Source organism: Castor canadensis, chromosome 6 (genome assembly GCF_047511655.1).
Source record: "Castor canadensis chromosome 6, mCasCan1.hap1v2, whole genome shotgun sequence".
In the NCBI taxonomy this organism is placed as follows: Eukaryota; Metazoa; Chordata; class Mammalia; order Rodentia; family Castoridae; genus Castor; species Castor canadensis.
Window position 1 is genome coordinate 45,872,974 of NC_133391.1, and position 26,958 is coordinate 45,899,931.

Consider the following 26,958-nt stretch of genomic DNA (forward strand, 5'->3'; position numbering starts at 1 on the left):
ACCAAACTCAAAAATATAGGCACTTAAAAAAAAAAAGTATAAAGCAGGAGAGTTTATTGAAATAGAAAAGACTAAAGTGGTAGAATAGCATCCCCAGAGTTGGGAGGAGGTTCCAAGAGAGAGGGTACTTCCAAGGTACTCTTGTTGAGAGGTTTTTGGCTTACCATTTTGCCAAGAAAGCAAGTTAATTAAATGTACCTAAGTGCATTGGTGTTTATATAGAGCACCCAACTCAAATGCCAGTTACTAACCTAGTCACAATTATGAAGTGAATGAAACAGATACATTCTCATAAAACACTACCAAGAGATGTAAGATGATGATATTTTTAATTTTTGTAAACAATAAAAGTGATAACAAGTTTTTTTTATGAGGAGTAAACATTTGCTATAGTTATTTACTTACGGAATTTTAAAATAAATCAAGATGAAAGAAAAGTACTCACAGAACACCATGTGTTCATTTCACCAGTCTTTGGGAAAAGTGTAATTTTAAAGAAGCATTAGTAATACTTGTATAAAGATTACTCACATGCCTACACATACAGTGTGACTGGTTTTGTTTTTAATCAGAGCATTTGAGAATAAGGAGATAGTAATCAGCAAAATGCCAGGAGGAATAAAGGAATTTCTACTTAAAAGCATTGAGTGTCTAGAAAAATTTGGAGGTGACTGGATTCCCAGCCCTCTGCATCTTTTCTTAAGGACAGATCTAAACTAACAATGTGAGGTTATATAGCCATGTATCTGTTTCTGATTTACTTCTTGGTCTTCTCCTAGTTGGAGTAATTTCTAGATTATATGCTAGATTCTTCAAAAGTTACAAAAGGAATTTACAGGGCAAACACATAATTAAATACACATACAAAAACACACAATCAGCACAATGTAGATAAGGAACATATGCAAAACTTTTGATCAGAAAGAAATAATACAATGGTTCTTTCATCTTCTAATTTGTGCTACTCGCCCCACAAAGGAGTACTCAGTTTTACTCTTCCGATTTCAGGATGTTAGAAGTCCATCTTTTGGTTCCCTACCAGTGACACTGGCATTCTCTAAATCTAGAAAGAGATGAATCTAGAAGCAGTTTATTCCATATTTTCCTTCATATGTTACTTTTCTTAAAAAGAATTGCTTCAGTAGAGTTCAGGATGGAATCTGCTTAATGGCTAGGATTCAAAGGATATTCTGCACTCATGGTATGATTAAATAGAAATTCTAAACCAGTTACATGTTTTCTAGTCCTTTCTTGCCTATAAAAGCTCTGTAAACACTCTTAAGTTTTTATGTTATTTCTTCTTTTGAATTCCTTCCTATAAACTGTTAATTTTTAAAAGCACTTTGAAAGAGAAATCAAGGACATTTTTACCCTTTTAGTTCATTTTTTTACTGAGAAAAATATTACGTCAAATTAGGCTCTTACATCATGTTTCAATTTCTCTTCTTTCTAAACTTTACTTTTATGATATTCTCAATCAATTTGAAATTGTTTTCCTAAGATCATGCTTTTCATTGTTTACTAAATCCTCACCTTAGCACTGACTTTTGTGGTTACTTTGTTGAAACCCTTGCTGTAATTTGGCACAGCATTAGCTACTTCTGATTACTTATCTGGAACATGGTCGACAATGTCTACCTTTCAAAGACAGTTTAGACCTAATTTGACAAAACTAGGAAAGCACAACATCAGATGTTTTAAGAATACAGGGAAAAACATCTGAAGAGTCATTGTCTGGTGTTAGATGTGTTCTTTAAAGACCACAGACAACATGCACAAATGTAGGCGTAAATGATACATCTGCAGACACTGGCAGACAGTGTCACCCGCCAAATCTGGCCACACTTTTAAAGAAAAATAACTTTCTGGTGACTTGTAGGGCTGAAATTACATAAACAACAGAAATTACTAAGACCTAAACCTACAAGTTTTGTGGGTTTCAAGATATTTTGCAATCAATACTTTTGACATCTGCAATACAAATTTTATTTCTAAAATGCTGATGGCCAGACACTACAGTATTTGACATTACTTGATGACTTTTGTTCAGATTTTGAAATAAGTAAAGTTTAATTCCTTGGAATAACCATTCTTGAGCCACATTGTTACTTAGGTCATTAAGACAAGCATAATCATTTCCTTAAAAGGAAAAGTTTCATTAAAAATGTTGAGAGCTGCAGCCTGTTTTGAAAACTACTACATGTGGCTTGTTATATTAATAGTTCTAAATGTCTAAAGCTTATTAAATAAACATACCCTTGACAATTTTATCTCAAGTCTGAGCAGTAAGAATTAAACTAGACCATTAAAACTAGCTGAATACTCCAGGAACTTCCAAAATAATAGGAAATGTCATTAATTAGTAAATTTATTTTCCTTTTACCTCCAACCTTGCGTATCAACCACATCCTGTCCTAATACAAAGTTAAAACAATAGCTCTGATTTCTAAACGTTCTTGGAGATGTCTCCCTCCCCACCCTCCCCTTCTGGTAATTTTTTCTTAGTATTCTGAGGACACACTAACATGAGTCAAAAATTTTAGGTGAGTATAAATACTTGTCGGTTCAGTGTTTTACTATTTATGTCAAATATTGCGTAAATAAGCCAATGAGCATCTTTTCTATAGAAAAATCTCCTACTTTTTATATTACTAGAGTCAGGACAGTATTTGTTAACTTACTATCCACTATTTCCTGAAGAGAGATTATTCATTAATCTTAGAAGGAAAATACTTCATGTGTACAATTTTTAAAAGCTCTCCATTTCCCTTCTTCCCCCCCCTCTCTTCCTCCTTCCCCCTCTCCCTTCCTTTTGGCCCAAACTGGCCTTAAATCCCGAGTTCAAGTACTCCTTCCTCAACCTCTGCAGTAGTGGGAACTACAGACAGGGAATACCATGTGCCTGGCTTCAACTGCCAAGTTTTACATGAATAGTCTGACAGAAAAATACAGAAAGATAACTTTATTAAACAAACAAATTCAAAAACATTGAAGTTTTAAAAAAAGGTTACAGCAGGGCTGGTGGAGTGGCTCAAGTGGTAAGAGCGCTGGCCTAGTATGCACGAGCCCCTGAGTTCGAACACCAGTGCAGCCAAAATAAAGTTCATGGAGTGCCTGGGCTACATAGTAAGACCCTGTCTCAAAAAAAAAAAAAAACAAAAAACAAAAAACAAAAAAGGTTACAGCATAGGACATATCAACAGCAGCAGTTTATGTATGGATATATTTATGAGTATATATACATATACACATAATGACATACACACAAACTAGACTTACCAAACAGGTAGTCATACTGATCTATCAATGCTCAAAAAGTATTTGGAATAAGTGAGTAATGTTCCCTAAACTGTTCTTATAATCTATGATGACTAACTGGGAAATTCTCAGATCTACCCTCTCCAGGCTTATTTCTCATAGTAAGTTTGATATTGATAAATATTTTGGAATATAAATGTGTAATTAATTCTCTATTCTAGATCTTTTTCTGCTTTGCCTACTTCATTATAGCTATTCCCAACCCACCTGAAAATTCAGTAATCATTCTTTTTCTGAGCAAGAACAAATTTAAAACAGAATATAGAAATCTGGATGGCACTAGGCAGAGGAAAAATAAATCTAATAATGTTCTCAATTCTATGCTCCCCTTCCCTTTTAGCAGCCACCTAATAATACTCAAGATGATGTGAAAAAGCAGCATTTTGGACTATTAATAGTTACCTTGGTCCTGAAGGCTTCCTCTTACCAATTACTATGCACACTATTATTTTAAGTTTCCAACTGCAAATACATGTAACATTTAATAAAGCACACAGAAACTCTGTGGTAAGCAACATATAATTTCCAAGAAGAATGGTGTTAGATGAAGGCAGAGGAGGAAGAAAAATCCAAAAAACATGACAATTTATGCAAAAATGATTTTATGAAATACTTTTTAAAAAATGGACAAATTCAACTGTAAGTGACATTTTGCACTACGACCAGCATTTCCTTAGTAATTCTTTGGAGTGTTCATAAAAGGTATATTGTATGCTTACAGAAAAGGAAATAATCTTTTTTTTTAACCTGTAAAACTGATAAAAGCACCAATACCAGGTTGAATTTTCCAAAAGGACATATAGCTTATACTCTAGGAATTTAAGAAACAAAATCTTTTGACTCATTTAATCCCTAACCCATCCATTAATTTTAAGACTTATACCTTGAAACCATGTGTCAGGCTAAAAATGCTTTTTCTTCATATTTCAGTGAACAGTAATTAAGGAAACTAAATATCTGATTCTACTTTGGTGGGTTTAACTCAAAGATCATGTTGTTAATCCAAAGAACTCTCTCAGGCATTTTAAGTAATTTTAATCTGTATTTTACAATCTAACACCAACACAAGTATTAAAATTCCTAAATAAATTACTCATCCTGCCCTGATCTCTAAACAAGAACTTGTGGTTATTATGCAGAACTCTTTGCTCTACCTTGTTATACACACTAGTAGCACCAAATGAAGAACCATTTATCACAAGCTCATGCCTTTAAAAAATGGATGCAACAAAGCTTCTTCTGCTGTTATTCTTGAAGCTGGATTTAGATCTAGAAGTTTATCAAGCAGGTCATAAGCTTCATCAGGTACTTCAGCCCAGCCTTCTAAATTGGTAGTATACTCATTAAAACGACTCCCACAACCATTGCTGTCCCCTTTATGTAAAGAGTCCTCTGAGTGCTGTCCGTGAGTTGTTTGGTCAGCTTTCTCTGAAAATGCTGGGTCGTGAGAACCATGTCCTTGGGTATCACTTGTTAACGTGGGAGTGCTAGAATCTAGACCCCGGAGTCTCTCACAGAGTTTCCTTAGGTCTTGTGCTGGAACTTCTTTGCTACATAATATTGATTTGCCTAAAAGGGACAGAAAAAAACCCGTATTTTATTGTATTATTTGAATGTATCAGAAGCACCTCTCACAAGAAACATGCAAGTCAGCCATACGCTTAATGGACATATCTGAGATAGAGTACCACATGCTATTTTTAAGTTGTAACTGAACTACACAGTTGAGGGCTAGACTATAAAGTGGGAGACAGTAAGCAGAAAGTGGTGACTTACTAAGCTATGCTAGGCGCTCATCTGACTGCCAACTTCAGCTTCATTTTATCCTGTAATCTTTAATCAGATGCATCTCTCACCCTCTATGCCCCTTCCAAGCTTCTCTGCATTTAATTACAGTGGCTCCTGTCTTCGCCTAGAATGTCCCAATGTTCAGGACACTCTGACACACATGACTACTTAGCTCAAGAATCATGTCTGAGGTCTAAGATCTGACACGCAGAGAAAGCTGATTTTATGCTTCTGTTCTAACCTAGGAAGAGTTCTTTTGCTACCCTATGTCACAACTGATAAGAATGTGTCTGTCTCACCTTCTAGACTGTGAACTCTTTGAAGATAGGGCTGTCTCATTTCTTCCACTCCCCCCAAACCTATATACTTCCTGGTAAATATTAGGTGTTGGACTAGACAAAAAAGCATCTGTTGAAACATCTCTGCTCTTAACCAACCTATTCTACACAGCAGGGCACTCTTTATTCCCTTTGTCCTTTTGTCTTTCTTAATACCATTCACCTGGATAGTAAATATTTACTTTCTAAACCTCATTACAATTTAAACTATGAAAGCAGACTCACTATAGTATCTAGCACATATAAAACCCCAGGCATGTTCCTGAATGAATTAATAAGCAAACCAGACCTCAGGTTTTTAAAATAGAGGGTCTTTAAAATGACTGCCCATCAGCTTACCATCATATGTGGGGAAATATAAGTTAATATAAATGGGCAACTGTGCACTGTTTTTGCCTGTATTTCCTTATTAACAAAAACGTAGCTCTCAAACAATGAGCAGGATGTTTAGATTCTTTGCTGGAGTTTGCAGATTGTCAACAAAGCAATCTCAGTAATAAAAAGTTACTTTTTTGATCTAACTACTAGACTAGTGTACTAAGGCAGGAAAAAGGAAGGGAGAAGCAGGCAGGGAGAAAGCAAAGGAAACAAGTTACCACAAACTAAGTCTAGTGAGGCTACACTATGCCAATCATTTTTACTTCTAAAGCTAGGAAGTACTAGCTAGAGAACAGTCATATCATTTTAGTCCTTCATTTATTAGTGTGTTCTGAAGTCATAATAAGTAACATTATGTTAGAGCATGTCCCAAACTATACAATATGCCTAAATTACTTTTGTGTATGACCAAAGAAAGGGTACATTTAAAATATTCAGGGAAAATACCCTAACATATTTAAACCAAGCATATTTTGCTATAGATTCCTATGTGTCAGGCATTTGTTTTAGCTCAAGGCTTTCTTTTAGATTTATTTAGTACAACTCAACAAGTAATGACCAGCTACAATGGGGCCACGTTTAGGGGCTGAGGACAGTTGAGCGAGTTACATACAAGAGAAACTCTCACTGTGAATCTCAGGCAAGTCATTTTTTTATGTTATAAAGGGGAACACATTTGTGTATGTAGAAATTTTGAGTCTTCCGCACTTAGCTCAAAGTTATAGTAAGATCTGACTGAAATAATTACAGAATTCATGCTAAAAAAAAAACCCAAGACAAGTACTACATAGCATTTTTTTTTAATATGAGAAAAGCATTTTATAATGGTAAATTTCCAAAAGCCCTTGCCTGCTATCATGACCCTTGCCCTGGAATATTTTTGTGTCAGATATTGTACTTTAATCATTGGCCCTTGTTATAACTTTCATTACTAATGGGGGAAATTCAAGTTCTACAAAATGTTTTTGTGCAGGCTGGTAAACTTCACGTTCATAAACTTCTCTTAATAGTAGACAAAGAATTTTCTCAATTGGTTGCAAATAAACATGTTCATTATAATGTAATACCAGTTTCAAAATAACAATCTTGCTTTCCATTCATGGTCACTTTTCCTTTGTATTCATGTAGTATTTCATCCTATTATCCTAAACAAAATTTTCTTATGATAGGTAGAAGACAGGTATAAGCTGTGGATTGACTGCTGGAGAAATAAAATTTTTGGCAAGCCTCTATTACAAGACTTTCCTAACAGCCACCAGAATTTTTCTTGTGGATTAGACCATGGCACTTGTGCCCAAGCAAAGGGCGATCATTTTTACAGTGATTCTTAACCAGAAGTAGTTCTTGGTCAGAATCACTTGTGTCTTCAAACTAACAAGCCTTGGAGCCTTCCTAAACCTGTTTTTCCATATCATATTTTCCAAGAATGCGTAGGGTGGGACAGACATGTACATTTCTTAAAGTTTGTCAGATAATTGATATGTACCCTTGGTTAAGACCCACTGATCCTGGGATGGACCCATGGAAGCTCAGTAACTCAAGGTAAGCTGATTGAAGCTTTGTCCATAGAGGTATTTCATACTACCAGCTGATCCAACCACACCTAAGCCTTGGAAAGGATTAACTATGATTGTGCTGGGTGGGCATTTGTGTTCAGGTTGTTAGAAGGCTGGGATACGTACAGGTGCCCTATAAAGTACACTGCATCTCTCAATCTTGAAGAACGTGCATTGCTAAGGACATGATTTCCCATGTCCAACATATGCTCACAATAGTACTCCATCAGAAAGTGTTCCATTCATCTCACTTCTTCTTTGTTGCCCTAACCCCAAGGAACCTGATGACTAACACACAATACTATTCTCTTCCTCAATGTTACCCTTAAAACACTGAATTCTAATTAATTGTTTACTTGTTAGATAAGGCCAACTAAAACTATGATTAGGCCATGTTTCAGTACCAAGAGGAGTACCTGATGCTAAATATGCAATGAAAAATTAAAATGTTACATAATAAAAGTCAAACCACCCTGGAGGGAGCTAAGATTCTCTTATTCTTTTAAGATTATAAAATTGATTTGTCCTAGTAGTTGATCCACAAAGAGAAAAGAAGAGAAAAAGTGATTATAAAGTTGAGTTTTAAATTTTGAAGTGGCTTAGCACTCTGTGCTTGGTAAGATTAAATGATCACATGTTTAGAGAATAATTATTTCCTAACATGAATGCAATTTATCTTCAAGCAATTAAAAAAGTTCCTACCTAAGATTATAGAACTTTATGAACAGAGTCTATTTGTAAAGAGAACTTTGTAATAATTTATTGCTTTTTGTAGGAAATAATAAAAGGCATGTGCTTTATTCTGTAATATAAAACTGCTTACCAAAAGTTTTAGCAGCCTGGATGGTTTCCCTGGATCCCCGAATTGTCATAATTTGAGCCAAAGCAGTTAAATCATCACTTGCTTTATAAAATGGGTATCTCCCACTTAGCAAAGAAAGGAATATGACACCTGCAGACCACATGTCAATTGCTGTAACAGTAAACAAAATTTAAAAATAAATCCAAAGTCTATAATTTCATCATTTAAATAAGTAGGTCTAGACATTTAGTGTGTGTCAACATCATGATGAAACCCTTAAAAAATTAGGATGTGAAGGTATCCTGTAGCAGGTATTTTTAAAAAGTTTCTCAGGTGATTTTAATGTACAGCCAGGACCTCTGATTCAATATCTGTACCACAAAATACAGAGTTTTCTTTTTTGAAAGAAACTTGGTAAGTTTAAAAGAATACTTCAGCACTAGAAAACTGTGAGTAAATGTACACTTTGTAAGACCAAAAGAAATTAAATGATCCCCAGTACCACACAAACAAACCAAAAACCCAAACAAGAAAAACTACCTCGGCTTTATGTTAAAAAGCTTTCTTATTTTCTTTTTTAGAGACATCTTTTCTCCTAATTGTCCTTGTCTCACTGATCACTTGCCTCTCAGCTCCATTTGCATCTTTGCCTATTTCTTCAATGTTTCCTTCAAGCCTTAAGTGATGAATTCCAATCCCTTCCCCGTATACCCTTCCCTGACTGCTCCACTCTCTTTACAGCTGCAACCAAAATTTGCATAATGATAACACCCAATTGTGTTTCCAGTCCCCTCCTTCCCTGAGCTTCAGACTTAACTTGTATTCTGCTGGACATTTCTGTTCGGATGTGCCACAAATACCACAAACCACCCGTGCTCCAATCCAATTTTATCTTTCCCTATAAGCCAGTTATCTCGCCTTTATTCTCCACCTTGGTTACTGTTACACAGTCAAGTCCATCATGCTAGGACTCTAGTAAATATCCTGAATGAACTTTTCCCTCACTATCGAGTAAAACTCGATATCCAAGCTCTGCCTTTCTAATTCTTCACGTTTTCATTCTTGTTACCAATGACCTCATTTACATTTTCATCACCTCTGACTTGGACCACTGTAGGCCACTAATCTACAAAATCTATCCTCTCAGCACACTTGCTAGAATGACCCAGCTAGAATTCTTTTCCCAAGATATTTAAAGAAAGGTGATCTGACCTTGTGTGCCTCTTTCCAGGTTTACTTCCAATCACTTCTCCATTTGCATTTTATATTCTAGCAATACTAAACTCTTATAGCTTCCTCTATGGTTAGACTATGTTGTTTCTTGAGTTGCTCAATTCATGATCAATGATAATCTCCCACCCAATTTATAGTCTCATCTCAGAGGTCACCCCTTCCACAAACTTCCTTTCATAATCCCTTTGGATTAGAACAGATATCCCTTAAGCCCTATATAGATGTATCACTATATTCAACAGGTTATTTTATAATTATTTGAGAGTGTGTCCTAACTAGAATGTGAGACAATAGTCTCATTCATTTTTGCATCATTAGCAAGCACAGAACAACATACAATGAATGAATGCAGTTTTTCAAAGCCCATAATCCAAGTGAATAGCAGGATCCGTCTATTCATTCAGCAAGATGTTCTCTGGGTTCCCTCTTCATGACAACTTTTAGATTACAAAAGACTTTTTCAAATTTTGTTAACTGTTATCCTACAGTTTTCACAAAAACAAATTACACACACACACACACACACACACACACACACACACCACGTATGTATTTTTTTGCAGAACTGGGGACTGAATCCAGAGCTTTGCAAATGCTAGATGAGGACTCTACCACTTAAACATACTCCCAGTCCTTTTGTTTTTCTTTTTATTTCTTTTGACATAGGGTCTCACAAACTTTGTCTAGGCTGGTCTTAAACCCATGATTTTATTTCTACTTCCTGAGTATCTGGAATTATAGACATGCCCCACTATGCCTGGAACAAAAAATAATTTAAAGGGCTGGGTGTGGTGATGCATAACAATAATCCCAGCACCTGGGGAGGCAGAGAATGGGAAGATCAATGTTTGAGATCTGCCCATAGGAAAAGTTAGCAAGACCCTCACATCAATAAACAAGCTGGGTGTAGTACCTGTCTCCCAATTATGAGGGAGTGATGAGGGTCAGACCTGAGCAAAAAGCATCAGATCCCACACAAAAAATAACTAAAACAAAAAAGGGCTGCCTACCAAGTGTGAGGCCCTGAGTTCAAAACCTAGCACTACCACAGAAGACGTCTGAGTTATTAGGTAAAAAAATGAAGTGCTACAAATCTGAAGTTGGCAAAAACTATTAAATACACTTTTTTCTCCACAAAGGTGATGGCAACAAATTCCTGGTAAAATCACTGTGTAAACAGGATTAAAAAAATACATTCTATAAAAGAAGATTGTTTTTAAAAAAGTAACATTAGGAACATAAACCTTCATAACTAATACTATCTTAAAAATGGGAGTATTACTGTTAGAACTGCTTAATTTAATTAAAATCAGGAGAGCTCAAACATTAGTCATAAATAGATAAAGATCATAGAATAAAATACATTTGGGATAGTCCTTTTGAACTGGGTCCCTGTATTTCTAGGCAACATACCTGTAGTTTGATTGGGGCACTTCGTCAAGACCTCTGGGGCTCTGAATCCTGGGGTACCTGCCCTAGGGGCAACCTGCTGACGCCTTATGAGGAGGAAACAAGATTTCTCTTGTTATGTTAAAGCTTAACTATTTAAGTCCAAAAAAATAACACTTACCAACTTAGCTCATGGTAAATTTTGCCTTGATATCAATATAAATAAAAACTGACATAAAGCAAATAATAATCTACTGTGACAAACATTCTGTATTTCGTTCATAGTCATCTCTCCCCCCTCTACTAATTCTGGGGCTCTGGAAAAGTTTTAAGGTACTTTCCAATACAAAGAAAGGTGGTAGATGATAAAAGCCATAATAGAAAAATAGAACACAACAGAAATTTGTATAAAAATTCATTTGGGGGTGATTACTTATGGTATACTTATTCACTTATATATTTGAGTTAACCAGGAAAGGTTTTATGAAAGCCAAATTTTAAATGAAAGGGAAAAGAGTGGAAGTAAGGAAGGAACTCTTATTTGGTTCTTTTTTATTCCACAGAGGCAGGAATAAAGAAATAAAACAGGATTACATAAGCAAGCAAAATATGCAATTCGAAGTTTCTAAAAAAGCTACTCTCTGCCTCCCCTCCCCTATATTACTTGCATTATTTGCATATAAGAGCAAAAGTGTTTTCCAAAGAGCATATGCATGTTAAAAGAACATATATGACAACAGTTATCATTAATTCCTCAAGGTATTACTGGGCATCAATGCCTGTGTAGTTCATAGATTTGTTACTCGCTTTCACTCACTAAATCAATTCCCCACCAAAACTAATGCAATTTCTACTTTTGTCTGGTAGCATGCTGGAGAGTTTATAGAACCATCAAAACATATTACCTTGAAAGGCAAATACTACAAACTGTATCTGTTGCATAGCAGTTACAACTCGGGATAGCTGGACAAGAACTGGCAGTTTTCTTTATCACACCACTATTCATGACTTTTGTAGGAATGGCCTTCTTTTTCGTTGCTAATTTTCTCGATATTACATCCACAGTCCTTGACTGCTTTACAAGCTATTAAGAAAAAGATGTATTTGACATTTAACAAGTTGCCTCCAAATGCTAGTATGGCAAAAAGCAATAGCAGAAGCATAGCTTTTAAGACTGAACATGCTATTGTGTTATAAATAAACAATTGCCCATTAAGATGTTTGGGTCTTTTGAGAGTTTTCTGTGGAGCAAATTGTATTAAAATTTACTAACTAGTTTGGTAAACCTACACTTTCTTTACACTATACTATGACTATTTCTCTATACTGCAAAAGTGTACACTATGTTCTAGTGTCTAACTCCATTTCACAACTGTAAACTGCACAATTACACTTGCTAAAGTCAGAGTTTTGTTATTCAAGCTGTCTGGCTGTCACAAGATATCTTAAAGTCGTTTTACAATCATCTAACATTGAACATAATTTTAACTTTACAAACATCTTTATACCATCAAATGTGTCAGAACTATGTTAGGTGTTGGAAGCTCACGTTCTAGCAATGTCCTAAATGTTCCTATAGGGAAAGAACGGCAATAACCAACCAAAAAGGCAAAAAACAAAACAAAACAACCCCAAAACACCAAAAAAACAAAAAACAAAACAAAACAAAAAACCACCAAAAACCAAAGCAACTCAAAAAGCTTAGAAAAAACTGGAGTAAATGAAACTTTTGACTAAATGCTCAAAGCAGTAATGCCTTCTGCCAGAGCTAAACTACTTAATAAATGCTAACCTTATCATTACCTAATTCCCTTCAGTGTACAACTGACTGACCACCACACTATTAATCTACATTACTTACTTTCACTGCAGGGCTCTCATGTGAAATGGAGCTGTGTATATTGAAATTTCTTTCTCCAAAAACAGAGCGCTGGACAGAAAGGCCTACAAATCCCTCCTACAATACCAACAAAAACAAGGAAAATAAGGATTATGTCTGTAACACTTTCTGCCAGCTGTACTCTGCCAATTTTGAGTTAAGTGACATGAAACAAAAACAGCTGCATCCAAGACATTCTCAGGCATCAAAACACTTCTGTGAAAGGAGAAAATAGTCTAGACAGACTTCTTAACACCCATACACTATTACCATGATCCACAAATAAATATAACTAAAAAAATTAAAAAACCACCTGCATGGATATTACATTTTTCTGTGCAGCTAAAATGGAGATAGACACTTCAGAATTTTTCCCTTACAACTAATGCTTTCTTTAAAAAATGGTAATCTAAACTTTGTAACATGCAGGGGGTATTTTCATATAATGAAAATTTCTAATACATAATGACAAAGATATAATAAATTTTTGATAGTAATAAATGATTCAGTACAAATCTTAGTGGAAATCTAGTCAACTGAATGCATATAACAAATGTTTTAAAAAGAAGCTTTTTAATTACAAGTGCTATCCTAGAATTATACCTCCCTCTGTTGGATGAAAGAGTGTATCTCTAAGACAGTGCTAGTATTTAAAAAAATATAAAAGGTGGAACCTTTCCATCCTTTCCTTGTTTAGTCTGAACTTGTGCATTTGTGTGGGATCTTTTGATGGAAGTTTTTGTGGTGGATTGCTGATCCAGAGCCCTAGGAGCTGGGCCACTCAATGAAATCTTGTTCCCAGTGATTACATGAGATTTGCTTTGTGAAAAACGTTCCTGCTGAGCTTCAGACTGGACAAATTTGAGAAGGTCTATTTTCGTATCATGGGTTCCTTGGGCCAAACCAAAGTCCACCAAGGCATACCTAAGAAACAAAATTAAGTATTGTAACTTCCCTGTAATACTATCAAATCATACAGAAACGAACTCTTTTTAAGAACAATTAAGAATTTGTAACATTCCTGAAAAAAAAGAAAAACAAATTTTCCAAATAAAGTATTTGACAGCTAAGACTGAAAATTAAGAAAAGATGTATCCTTTAACTAACCACTTACTTTTTTTGCAGTCTGTGCTGACAAGGCAGAAGAGGAATGCACAATAGAAGCGAAATTTTGTTCTCTGACAGTGGCAGAGATGGCACGGTAGTAGATAATTTCTAATTTCTTAAACAAGTTTCAGAACACTAAAAAGTCAACGGCAAAAAGCTAAGAAAGAATTACAAATGTAACATACCCAGTATGATTCATTTGTGTGATTAAGTATTTTTTCATCTTATAATGCCTCTGTATGTATATAATCAGCATAAAATACATATAAAACCAGAACTGAGGTGTTGAAATAGGAAACTGACTATCATGTTTCCTACTGTCTCATAAATAAGCCCAGAGACAAGAGACATGTGTAAGGTCAAAAAGGACTATAAATTCTAAGTCTCTTTTAGCCGAGTACTACTTCTGTTGAACCATGGTACGTGATACATCTAATGATGTATTAAGTATTTTATTTTCTTCATTGCATGACACTAAAAATTTTAAGCAGAAACAATCTGCACATAGAGGTTGCAGTATGTTCTATGTCTAAGAGATGGACTCCATAGCACAAATTACGTGGAAATACTTCTAGAATTCTCTATACTTACTTTTTCAGGCGTCTATTATACAAAAAATTGCTGGGCTTAACATCACGGTGAACAATACCAAACTGATGAATGCGTTTCAAAGCTTTGAACAGATTAAACATATATTCCTGTACTTCTTGAAAGGAAAGAGAATTCAAAATGTCCTAAAATAAAGTAATGAATAAGGTCATAAAATGGTTTCCAATTAAACATTTAGCTAATAAAAAATTCAAGGAATTAAAAAACCTACCAAGAAGGACTCATGCTCCAGATATGGCATAGCAATAACCACGTGATCATTTTTCCTAAAGCAGTATTTAACTCCCATGACATTGTCTTGCCCCCTAGTGGAAAAATGCACAACGAACTTTAGAGGAAGGCCAAATGAACTAGAATCTTATGCATTTTTAAAAATATGTATATATATGTGCATATATATATATATAATTCTAGCAAAGCATACATATTGCTAGAAAAAACACTGACTTCTAAAAAGATAAAATATTTTTAAAAACAAAAATAGCACCAGTTATGAGGTTACCATAATGATTCAAACAAGAGATAATTATAGTTTTCCTGGGGAAGTGACAGTATAAGAAGAAAAACACTAATGAGAATGAATTAACAAGACAGTAGCAGATAACATGCTTACAGCAATAAATTTAAAAATGATAGGTGACATTTATTGACCATTCACTATATGTCAAGCTCTGATCTAAGCACTTCAACCTATTAACAAACTCAATCTTTACATGGACTCTATGAGGAAGATGGTATTACTTCTTCCTGCCTTTTTTTTTTTTTTATTACCAGATGAGGAAATTGAGGCAAGGAGGTTAAGGAACCTTCTCAAGGTCATGAGCCATGATTTGAATCCAGGTAGTTTGCCTTAATCACCACGCTACACTTTTCCATAAAAGATGAGGACAATGGGGAAGTTGGTTTTCATAATTTTGAGCCTGAGTGAGTAGAACAAAGTCAACAACAACAAAATAAGTAGAAAAACCAGGCAACGAAGCACCTAAAACAAAGACCTCATCATTTTGATAGGGATATCTAAATATGAGACTAAATCTTAGGTGGGAAGTGAAGCAAGAAGTCGGTGAGAATACTTGCAGAGAAGCAATACCTGATTATTATAAAAAAGAGAAACTGGCCTTGGAAAAAAAGTCCTGGAGTTGAAAAGCAAAACAAGGAAAAGACAACAAAATGAGGAATTTTGAAGGGATGATCAGCATGGGAATCAAAGAGAAGAAGGACTTTTACTTTGACAATGAGGAATTAACGTAATTTTTTAGAGGGCAATTTAAGTGGAAAGGCAGAGGCAAAACAAGAGATAAGAAGGAAAATAGGATACAAGGGAAACAGCACAAAGACAATTTGGCTGACTGCACTGTAAGATTAGATGAACTCATTTTTGAAGCTTTGTCACTCTTGTGCATATCAGAAAGATATGTCAGCATGTGAAGACTGGGAGAAGTCCTCTTAAATAGGGCAACAGTTTGGGCAGTAGCCATGAGGAAAGAAAGCTCTTGAAGCAAATTTAAGGAACTAAAGAAACTGGAACACAGTGAGAGAGTTAAGAAGCCAGACATGAGATATGGATGAATTTCTTTTTCAAGTACATTGGGAAACCACTGAAAGACATCTTATGTATGTTACATATGTATATGTTTTATATTTAGAGTATTACTCTGACTATTGTATGAAGATGACATTAACCAGGGAAGAAAAGAAGTAGGCTATGTGGTCTAGGCTTGGACTGAGGAAATGGCAGAAAAGACAGAAAGGCATGGATAAGTTTTTAAATATATTTTGGAGGCGGAATGACCAAGATTTGGTGGTGGACATGGTTTAGGAGAGAAATGGAGGACAAGAGTAGTGCCATTTGTAGTATGGGCAGAACAGAACATTTGCTGTGGTGGGTATTTTTCTGACTAGGGAAGGTAGATTAAAATTTAGTTTCTAACATATAACGTTTGGGATATTCATCAGCCCCCAAGTGAGGAATGTCAAACGGGCAGGTAAATATATAAATCAGCAGTTAAGATAAACGACCTGAAGCTAGACAGATACTTTGGGGAGTCATTCCTGCAAGCCGTGGGCTAAGGAAGAATACTGAGAAAGTCTAGCATCAAGCAATGAGCAACTCTAGTAGTTAAAGGTCAACAAGAGGAGGAGGAAAAGCCAAGGCTAAATGAGGAAGAAGAAAACGAGGTGTGGTAGGGCAGAAGTCAAAAGACAATGGTTCAAATCAATTTTGTTAATCTTTACAATGAAATTATAAAGTAGTGGCCACGTGTGGTGGTGAACACCTGTGTTTTCAGCACTCAGGACAAGAAAGGCCACTATATCATGTTCACATGGTGATAGAAATGACCTAACAGAGTAACCAAGAAGAAAGATATGCCTAATGATTCTGTTGTTCTCAGTAAAATATGACATAAGACTGACAATAGCTGTGGATATGTAAAATATGAGTTCCTAACATCATCCCCCACCCCCCCACCCCCCCCCAAAAAAACAAAACCTAGACTATAGAAGCTGAGGTTTATGATTTCGTAGGAAGATTATGAGAACAAGGAAAAAACCAGTAAGTCAAGCTAGGCCTCAAGGGAAAATCCCTCTACAAGAATTAATACACATTTAACCACTGCAAGGTTAGAGATAAAGTTCTAGCAAATCGCAACAGCTGACTGAAAAATGTTTAATTCACATATAATCTCATTATTCCTGCTAAACATCTAGTTTACATTATAAATTACATACAGCCAATTTAATTTAAATAGCTTTACATTGCCTACCCAGCCACTGTTAGACACTGCAGTTCAGCTGCAATTCTTATAGGATGACTTGTTGGAATTAAGTGTTTTAGAGCAATTTTCTCTTCAGCTCCTACTTGTAACTGTGCTGTGGCCAAATAAACAGAGCTGAAAGTACCTGTAAAACAATTTATTAGATTTTTGTTTTCAATATTTGGCTTTAAATTAACATTAAACATTAAATTTAACATTGTCCATGAAACAATGTTAAAAAAGATTGACAAACTGCTTTAATGGCAAAACAGATTAAAATAGGACTGTTCATTTTACTGTAAATATTTATTATTTATACTTTTGTTCTTTTCAGGGGTAAAAAGGAAAGCTGGTGCTGTAATTAGTGATAGTATCATGATCTTAATGGTTTTAAAAAAGTGGGATATTTATCAAGAAATAATAATGAAAAATCAAGATTATACAAAGAAAACAGAAGAGAAAAAACACTGTAAAAATAATAAACTATATCCCAATTTACCTTCTCCAATTTTGTCCTTAATTTTAAACACGTGGCTAAGTTGTGGTACAGCTTCATAAAGCTTCTCAATATCTTTTTTAACTCCTACCAAGGAAACAAGAATTTATAGTTATAATTTATAGTTACAATCAATATTTTATAGCTTCTTTTGTTGTTTCTTTGAGGTGTCTTGCTAATGTATCACAGGCTGGCCTTGAAGATGTAATCCTCTGGGCTCAGCCTCTGGAGTGCAAAATAAACTTTAAAATATAAGTAATTAATCACAAATAGAAAAGCTTTACTAAATCTTAAAATTGTAAGATTAATCAAAACCCCACTAAGTTGCTATCACTCACATAACCCTGTATTAACCAACAAAAAATAACAATCCCAGAACTGCACATACCAAATTTCTACTACACTGGAACTATACATTAATAGGTGTACAATTTTTGCATATTTGGCCTTTAAAATAAAGTTGCTAAATTTAAAAATTAACTAAGCTGGGCAAGGTGGTGCATGCTTGTAGTCCCAGCTACTTGGGAGGCTGAAGCAGGAAGCTCACTGAGGAGCTAAGGAGTTTGATGCCAGTCTGGGCAACAGAGTGAGAAAGAAAAAAAAAGCAAACGAGAAACACGGAAATATTAATAATAAAAATGAAAGAATAAACAATTTATGCTACAATCACTAGATGGTGTTATAAGGACTTGAAACATTCTTGAAAATTATTACCTTCCCCAAAGACATTTTAAAGGCTTAGAAAAGTGTTATGGAGTGGGAGGCGTGGTTCTAGAGGTAGAGCATCTGCCTAGCAAGTGCACAGCCCTAGTTCAAACTCCAGTACCACCAGAAAAAAAGTTTTATGTATTGACTGTTCACAGGATGTCCCTAGAGAGGTTTACTAAGGCTTGTTAAAAAAATTTTTTTTAATGTATCCCAAATACTCATCATATCCTCTGTCTTGGACAGAAGAAAAATCACTACTTTTAAATAAATATAAGCTTTTTATGAAAACATATATGATTAAAGTAAGTGGAGGAAACACCACAAAATCTAACAAACTAATGGATACAAAAACGAACTACATAAGAATGTTCAGATTTTATGCAGTATCTATGCAAGCATCAGCCACTAAGTTGTCATAGTAATACTCTGCATTCTCTAACAGTTTAGGACATTTTCAAAGCACTTTTACATGTGTGTTTTCTTTTCAGATCTTTCCCCCCTGCAATGCTGGGGATGGAACTCAGAGCCTTGCACATGCTGGGCCAGTACTCTACCACTGAGCTCTAGATTCACAATCTATTGAAAAGGGTATTAACAGCATCCATACCATTTGGATGCTCTGAGGAGGAGTGAGTGAAAATCACACATACTAACCACACACACACAGCTTCCATGGTAATTATTATTGTCATTACTCCTTTAGGGCTTTTGCTTTTATTACTCTGCTTGAAATGCTCTTCTCTGGAGGGCTGGTGGGGATAGCTCAGTGATGGAGTGCATGGTTAACAATCCCCAGCACTAGAAACAAACAAAGCAATTCTTCTAACTTCATAGGCTGGTTCAAAATTGTCACAGTCTTATTTGTTAGATGTCTGCCTCATCCCATTAGAAAAAAAGTTGCACAGTATAGGTTCCCTGTTCTCCTAGTATAGGAGACACTGCCTGGTATACTTGTTGAATAACTGAGTGATTACTATGTATAGCTATAGGAGGAAAAAGAAAAGCAAAAAGTTCAGAAGCCACATAGGATAAAGCCAAAGATAGCATTTGTATTACTGCATTCTAGAAGCTGAAACCAAGACCTGGAAAAAGCTGGCTTTCTAGCAGTCATGGTTGCCATTGTAAATTGCCATCTTTCCTAATGAGGGTCAATTCCAACCACCTTCAAGTTCCACAGTCATAGGAAAGGCACTGGGAATGGGTACTAAAGTGGTGTGTTCAATTTGATATTACATTTCTTTGATTCTAAGACATGATTTTAGTAACTCTGGAGTTTGGTTGTATCTTCCAGCTGTCAGCTAGAACAGGTGGCAATGAATAAAGAAAATCACTTAACACTTCAAGAGTCAAAGGGTTACAGAAGAAGCAGCGAGCCAATGTATGTCAGCTCCACAGAACTGGGCCTTCCTCAAAAGTAAATTAACAATGCCTTTTTACTTTCAGAGGATTCTTCAAAGAAATTCTGTGTCACTAATGTATACAAAACAATGTTTCAAGTGAATAATAAGATGTCAATGAGTCTAAAGAATAAAAAATAACCCAAAAGAAACAGACGTGACTTTTTTTCCTTTTTATATATGTAATAGATATACATTATGTGTGCAGTAAGGACTAAAAGAATTCTTTCAACAAATATAAAATAAAAAAACTTCTAGGTGATTAAAGCATGTCATAATGTAACTGGAGCTATTTCTGAAGATCACATAAAATAGTGCATCTTACAATTGGTGGTTTTCAGATATGATGAACTATGTTAAGAACTCTGTAGTCATTTTATTACTAAACATATTTTGTAGTCACTTTTTGATGGTTTATAGAAATTTATTAAAATTGTTGGTTTAATCTTCTGTTTTGCAGTTATTTTATTATCAAATGTTATTCTAGCATTCAGTGCATTTAAGCGTATTCAAGCAGTGTGTGACTAATAACACTGAAAATTTTGCAGCAGAATGATAAGTCATGCTGTCCACTAGTTTCATGTGGTTATTTAAATTTAATTAAAATTAAATATAATAAAATTAATATCCTCTGTGTACTAACCAACATTTCTATACAATAGATGGTTGTACTGCCCAGTGCTGACACAGAGGACACCTAGAAGGTAACGATCTGGATTCACCTCCTGTCCTGAAGCCCACTAGTTCTCAGTTTCTTAACTTGTAAAACAAGGGTTTGGATCAGATGAACTTTACCTCCATCTATGACTTTCCTATGAAGTGCACACTTTGGAACTTCTCTTTGCACAAACATGAGCTGGCAGTTAGCAGTAGAGATACTGGTTAACTGCTACAAATCACAAGAAGGAAAATATATGTAGAAAATGTTATACTGCCCAAGCCATACAAATGTAAGTTAGGTTTGTAACTTTCACACCACTCATTGACAATGTACAAGACTCAAAGATATTAAGGTTTCTTGTCGTTACAGAACAACTTTGACTATTTTTTTTTCCTTTTGAGACAGGGTTTTGCTATACATCCCAGGCTGGCTTTGAAGTCACCATATAGCTCAGGACTTGGCCTAGGACTTGAAATCCTCAGCCCCAAATGCTGGGATTACAGGTGTGCCCCATCACACCTGGGACAACTTCGACATTTTTAAACAATGTTAAAATTTTCTGGCAACCAAAACAAATACATTATTCTCAAATTCTGAAGTGAGAGATAAGAGTAGAAAGCAGAAAAGTGTGTTCATGTCAAAGGCTGAACAATACTATTAAAGAGACAAATGAATATACACTTTAAGGATGGGGCAGATTAAATGCTAAAAGGTTACTTAAATCTCCCCCACTCTGTTTTATGCAGAGGGTCTAGGCTTCTTTGTTTTCTGCTACATAATATATTCAGAGTGGCTTTAGTGTAGCAATAGTCTCCTTAAGGACATTCTTTGCTTCTGTCTTGCAGGCCATTAGTCACAATTATTCTATTAAAAGCTAAGTCACCATGTCACTATTGTGCTCACACCCTCTAACAGCTTTACAATTCACTCCCCATAGATGCCAAGGGACTATTCATCTCTTTCTCTTTGTATCTCTTTGATTTCACTCCCATCAACTTTCTTCTAGTCGCATTTTTTTTTTCCCTTTCTTTTCTTTTGGGGGGTGGTGGGTTGGTTGGTACTGGGGTTTGACCTCAGGTCTTGTGCTTGCTAGGCAAACAGTCTTACCACTTGAGCCACACCTCCAGCCCTTTTTGCTTTAGTTATTTTACAGGTGGGGTCTTATGCTCATGCTCAAGCCAGCCTCAGAATGCAGTCCTCCTACTTAACACCTCCAGTAGGCATGCACCACCACAACTGGCTTATTCTTTAAGATAGGCTCTCGCTAACTTTTATTCCCCTAGAGCTGGCCTCAAACTCTGATTCTCCTATCTCTGGCTCCTGCACAACTGGAATTACAAGTGTGTGCCACTACACCCAGTCTCATACCTCACTTTATTTCAAGCCTCAGCTGAAATGTTACCTCACTGAAGCATTCTCTAACCACATTTAAAATCACAATCTCCTCCCTCACTACTGTCTAGTTCTCCTTCCCTTCCACATTTCTTCACAGCACTAACAGTTTTGAGCACAGTACTTATTTCTTTTGTTTATTGTCTATTGCTTTCCATTAGACTGAGCGTGATGATATGTTTTATGCACTGATATTCCTACCATCCAGAAAAGTATGTGCACATAATGTCAATCTTCATCACATAATCATGTTTTCAATGTCTCACCAAGGAGTAAAACTGACAGTCCTGGAATATATGCCATGTTTAGGCTAGGGATGTGTGCACTGATTATACCTCCTGTAACCAGGAAGATTGTATAATTTTGCCCAAACTCCTGAGAGTGAAAGGAAGCACTGATAAGAATTCCTTTGGGACAACAGGTATGAAATGAATCTGTCTTAGACAAACCAAGATAATACTCATAACCCATTTCAGAAGCATGGTTCATGGGTATCCCTATAACACACAGAAAAATACACATATAAAACTGTACAAGTCCTTCTTGTACAGTTTAACAGTATGGAGGAGACATTCAGTACATAAATAGTTTATTCTTTCACTGAACAGATCTTTCTCATTAACCTGGCAGGAACTACTTTTAAAAAAAAGCTTGCTGAAACAACAAAAGAACACATTTGACCCAATACTGGGCAGGTTCTTTGTGCAGTGCAGCACTTTTCTTTCTTTCGGTGGTATGGAGTTTGAACTCAGGGCCTCACACTGCCACTTGAGCCATGCTTCTGCCCGTTTTTGCAGATAGGGTCTTGTATTTTTGCCCAAGTATGGCCTTAGATGAGATACTCCTATCTCCACTTCTGCACAGCTGGGGTCAATGGCACATGCCACCATCATGCCTGGTTTATTTTGTTGAGATGGAGTCTTGCTAAAGATCTTGCAAAGGCTGGCTTTGAAACTTGATCCTCCTTAGTAGCTAGGATTACAGGTGTGAGCCACTGTATCAAGCCAGCATTTTTGTTAACAGAAAAAAAAAATGAAAATGATCTAAAGATTCAATAATGCAATTAAATTGCAGCATCTTATGCAATGGAACTTAAACCAGGTTGTAGAATACTTAAGTACATAAGAAATGTTCAAGATGTACAGTAAACAAAATACTGAGATCAGAGGACCTGGGCCCTGGGTTCAATACCCAGCACCCCCCACCCTCCAAAAAAAGTGAGATGGAAATAAGTTAATTATGATCCCAATTTCATTTTTAAAAAATGTATCTCCAGCTGAGCACAGTGGCTCACAACTATAATCCCAGCAACTCAGGAGGCAAAGATCAGGAGGACTGCAGTTCAGGACAGTCCAAGCAAAAAATTAGCAAGACCCCCACCTCAACAGAAAAGTTGGGTGTGGTGACACACACCTGTCATCCCAGCTATGTGGGAAGCTTAAGTTGGTGGTGGATCCTGATCCAGGCGGGCTTGAAAAAAAAAAAACCACAAGATTTCACCTGAGAAATAACTAAAAATAAAAATAAAAAGGACTGGGAGTGTGGCTCAACTGGTAGAGCACCTGCCTAGCAAGCATGAGGCCCTGAGTTCAAACCCCAGAATCACCAAAAAAAACCAAAACCAAAACCAACAACAAAAAACCCAACCATCCATATCTCAAAGACTAAAGGAATGTAACCACTGTTAACATTGGCAATGTTTGAATAGTAGGATAATTTCTCATTTTGGCTTTTTATACTTTCTAAGTTTGCTTCAATAAGCATGCACAATTTTTATCATTAAGTTACAAAAATCTAACAAATATCCCAAAACAAAAGGCTTTGCTATTCATCTGTTACACTAAGTACTTTACTCTATAGCCCTCCACTAAAGTCTTTCATTCATTATTTTCAAGCACTTACTATATATGCTGAACCTTGTTTGGTGATGGAAATGGTTATATTAAGTCCCACTAGCCAATCAATACCCCAACTCCCATAAGGAGCACTGATGAGGTCCAGGCACACATCTTAACCTTTTCATGATCTCATCTGACTCTCTTTCCCAATTATACCAGAGACAGTTATGTGCCTGGGCTTCATCAGTTTTATTCTTTCCTGAACTTACGTTTCTGATATAACTTTAGGTTCAATTAAGGGTTGTATAAAAAAGAACCATAGGGATAAAATTTTAGCATGTTTTATAAATTGTTCTAGACACTACTTATAATGTCCAATGCTGGGTTTGTAAAAGTACAATTCTGAAATTGGGAATAAAGTTCACCCACTTTTAATTTCCCAGATTTTCAAAATATTAACAGTACTCTCCTTAGTATGAAGCTAAAACCAAATCAAATTCACCCATTTACACACTCTGCATAAGGTACAACGTATCAGAAAAGCCAAACTGAAGAGATAAAGTACAGAGTGCTAAACACTCGGTACTGAGCGTCAGGAATACAATGAGCATGCTATGGTATTTTGTGTCTAAGTAATAAGGGAAAGCTAAATTGTGAAAAAAGCTAACTGCAGAAAAATGGAAGGGAAGAGGGGCAGCATCCACGAAACCGGATGTAAATCGTGTTTTAATCTAGTAGCATACAAGATGAACTGCAGATTAGAACACAGTACCAGACAATTTAGGTAAGACCCTTCATTTTAACTCAAGTGCAAAGTGTAAGGGAATGAATTAAAGTGGTAGAAATGAGAATGGAAAGAAGAGATGCTATACAAATTTTTAAAAAGATGGAAGAGCTGGGTGAGGTGGCTCATATCTTTAATTCCAGCTACTCAGAAGGCAGAGATCAGAGGATTATGGTTTCAGGCCAGGCTGGGCAAAAAGTTAGTGAGAACCTATCTCAATAAAAAAGGTGAGAGTGGAGGTACACATATGTATACCCAGTTAAGCAGGAGTCATAAATTGGAGGACAGTGATCCAGGTCAACCCAGGCATAAAAACTGAGACCCTATCTGAAATTAAAGCAAAAAGGGCTGGGGGTGTGTGGTGCAAGTGGTAGAGGGCTTGCTTAGCAAGTCTGAGGCCCTAAGTTCAAACACCAATTACACACACACACAAACACAAGATGAAGTTGGGTGACTGCATGTAGAGGAAATACAAAGCTAACTAACTGGAAGACAGCTCTGAAGTTCTAAGTATAGGTATTGAAATAACATTGGTATTATTAAAAAGGGATACTCAGGAGAGTATTTTGATAAAAAATGAGTTTAGTTTTAGTCAGGAAGCAAAAATATGTGATATATTCTTTAGAATGGGGTTAAAGTCTTTTGTACATATATATTCACTACATATCTTGAATGAAAGGTCAAAATATTTTGGACAAGCAATATATATAAAATGTCCACCATGTCCCAGGCTTTGTGCTAAGGCAGGAATGAAGGTACACATTTTAGTGTTCAAGAGCTTGTATTTTTGATCATATTCTCAGCCTAAGATCTGGGTTATGGTCAAACATTGAATGAAGTACACTGAGATATGGTGCATCATCATTGCTACAAACATTTATTTTTGTCAGTAAACTCTGCCTTTGAATATTTAAGTGATGATCACGCCAGTGTCCATTTCTAAAATCAAGCTTTAATGCAGTATGGTGAGGAAAGATAAGAACAGGTTTAGGAGAAGACAAATTCTAATTCTGGCATCAACATACTTTGTGTTTTCTTAGACAATCACCAATATGTAGACCTTAGCAACTTTATCCGTAAAGCGACCAGGTTGGATTACAATCCTCTTAAAATGCAATCCAATCCAAAACCCAGATCTGATGAATCTACAAACTTGTAAAATGCTCCCATATAAACATTTAGCTCATTTTAAGAGGCAATGCTTTTTTTTAACAAGCAATGGACTACACCGACTGCCCGCCTGTGCGTCTTGAGAACTGCACGACTTTGGCATCAAACACATACCTGAAAGTTTAATATTCTGCTCATGTTTTTTTAACGAGTCACCAGCCCGAAACCGGTCACGCTGGGGAGAAAACGCCATCGGCTCGTCCATCTGAATCCCCAAGGCCGCGTCCATCAGGAAACCACTGAGATGCGACGCGTCGGCTAAGGCGTCACGTCCACAGGGGAGCAGCAGCTGTGAACGTTACAGCGCGGGAGAAGGCAGTGTCAGTCACTCACCAGGCCGAGCACGAAGCAAAGCCACTGCCCTCAAAGGGGCAGACACGTAACGCATCCCGTGCGAATGCCATCTGCTTCACTTCCACCTTCCCGAAATACCGGCAGGGGACAAAGGGAGGACTTCCCGGTACCCTGTGTGGCCAAACCGAACCTGGTGGCGGGGTGGTGGCTGCGAGTCCAGTCTGCAGGGGGCGGGGCGCAGGGGGCGGGGGCGGGCGCGCGGTTTGCACTGAGAAGTTCCTTTGCGCCCTGAAAGGAAGCGGCAGCCTTGGCCGAGGCTCCATTCAAACTGGTGGAAGACCAACACAACGCCCGCTGCCAGCGCCGGGCGGCGGCGGCGGCGGCGACAGGGAAGGAATGGGCGTCCTTCCGGGAGCGCGCGCGCGCCCTGCACCGAAGGACCTTGCTCTCTCGGCCCGAGACCAAACGGTTGTTTTCGTGCGCAGGCGCACGACGTTCCCGCTGCGGGTCGGACGAATCCGAGAAGGCAAAGCGGAAAGGTGCACTGCGAGCAGACAGAAGCCACGATCCACAATTCGTTCCTAATCCCTCACGATCCCACGCCATGGACCGAACCGTCAGACACTCACGGTTTAAGGGAGAACGAGTTCTGTAGCTGTTCAGCTGCTGGGAGGCCGCCTCTCAGAGCTCCCGCCTACGAGTCGCCGGTAAGCTCCTAAACAGGCGTCCCCTCGCGCCGCTTCGAAGTGCTCATGCGCACTGTGAAGACCGCGGCGGGCGCCGCCCAAGCTGCAGCAGGACGCATGCGCAAGAGCCCTGCCGTCTTCCCCAAGGCCACGCTGTTGAAAGAATGGTTACGGAAGTTAAAGCCTGGGATAATCGTTTACCAAAAGATAGCATTAAGAATGGGTCAAGGATTCACCACCGTTTTCAGGAAAGCAGATAACTCAAAAGCCTCAGGTCCTGATGTTCTGTCACCTCTCTACATACGGTGGCCACATTAGACATTGGGCACTCAGTAGATAAAAGGCACTAAGTTGACTCCCTGCTTTAACTTTTCCTTGA

General features: G+C 36.9%; 1 protein-coding gene across 1 annotated transcript; it reads right to left on the reverse strand.

Annotated features, from left to right (window-relative positions):
• Positions 1–310: 310 nt before the first annotated feature.
• Positions 311–26,679, reverse strand: Cdc7 (cell division cycle 7). Its single transcript, XM_020185812.2, has 12 exons — positions 26,523–26,679; positions 25,714–25,888; positions 17,653–17,736; positions 17,163–17,298; positions 14,609–14,702; positions 14,380–14,522; positions 13,356–13,605; positions 12,664–12,759; positions 11,708–11,886; positions 10,827–10,909; positions 8,202–8,351; positions 311–4,887 (listed from the first exon to the last, which is right to left on the reverse strand). Exons 2-12 carry the CDS (start codon positions 25,826–25,828, stop codon positions 4,514–4,516), a joined length of 1,704 nt encoding a protein of 567 aa, XP_020041401.1. The 5' UTR covers positions 25,829–25,888; positions 26,523–26,679; the 3' UTR covers positions 311–4,513.
• Positions 26,680–26,958: the final 279 nt, after the last annotated feature.

Bases quoted from the DNA above. Each gene is read 5' to 3' on its own strand.
- Cdc7 (XM_020185812.2), bottom strand. From the start codon at position 25,828: ATGGACGCGGCCTTGGGGATTCAGATGGACGAGCCGATGGCGTTTTCT. The intron at 12,760-13,355 runs GTTCCACCTTTT...TTGGTATTGTAG, and splicing joins AACAAGGAAAGGATGGAAAG to GAGGGATTTGTAGGCCTTTC. The intron at 10,910-11,707 runs GTAATATGTTTT...CCTCCTCATAAG, and splicing joins TGTAGTATTTGCCTTTCAAG to GCGTCAGCAGGTTGCCCCTA.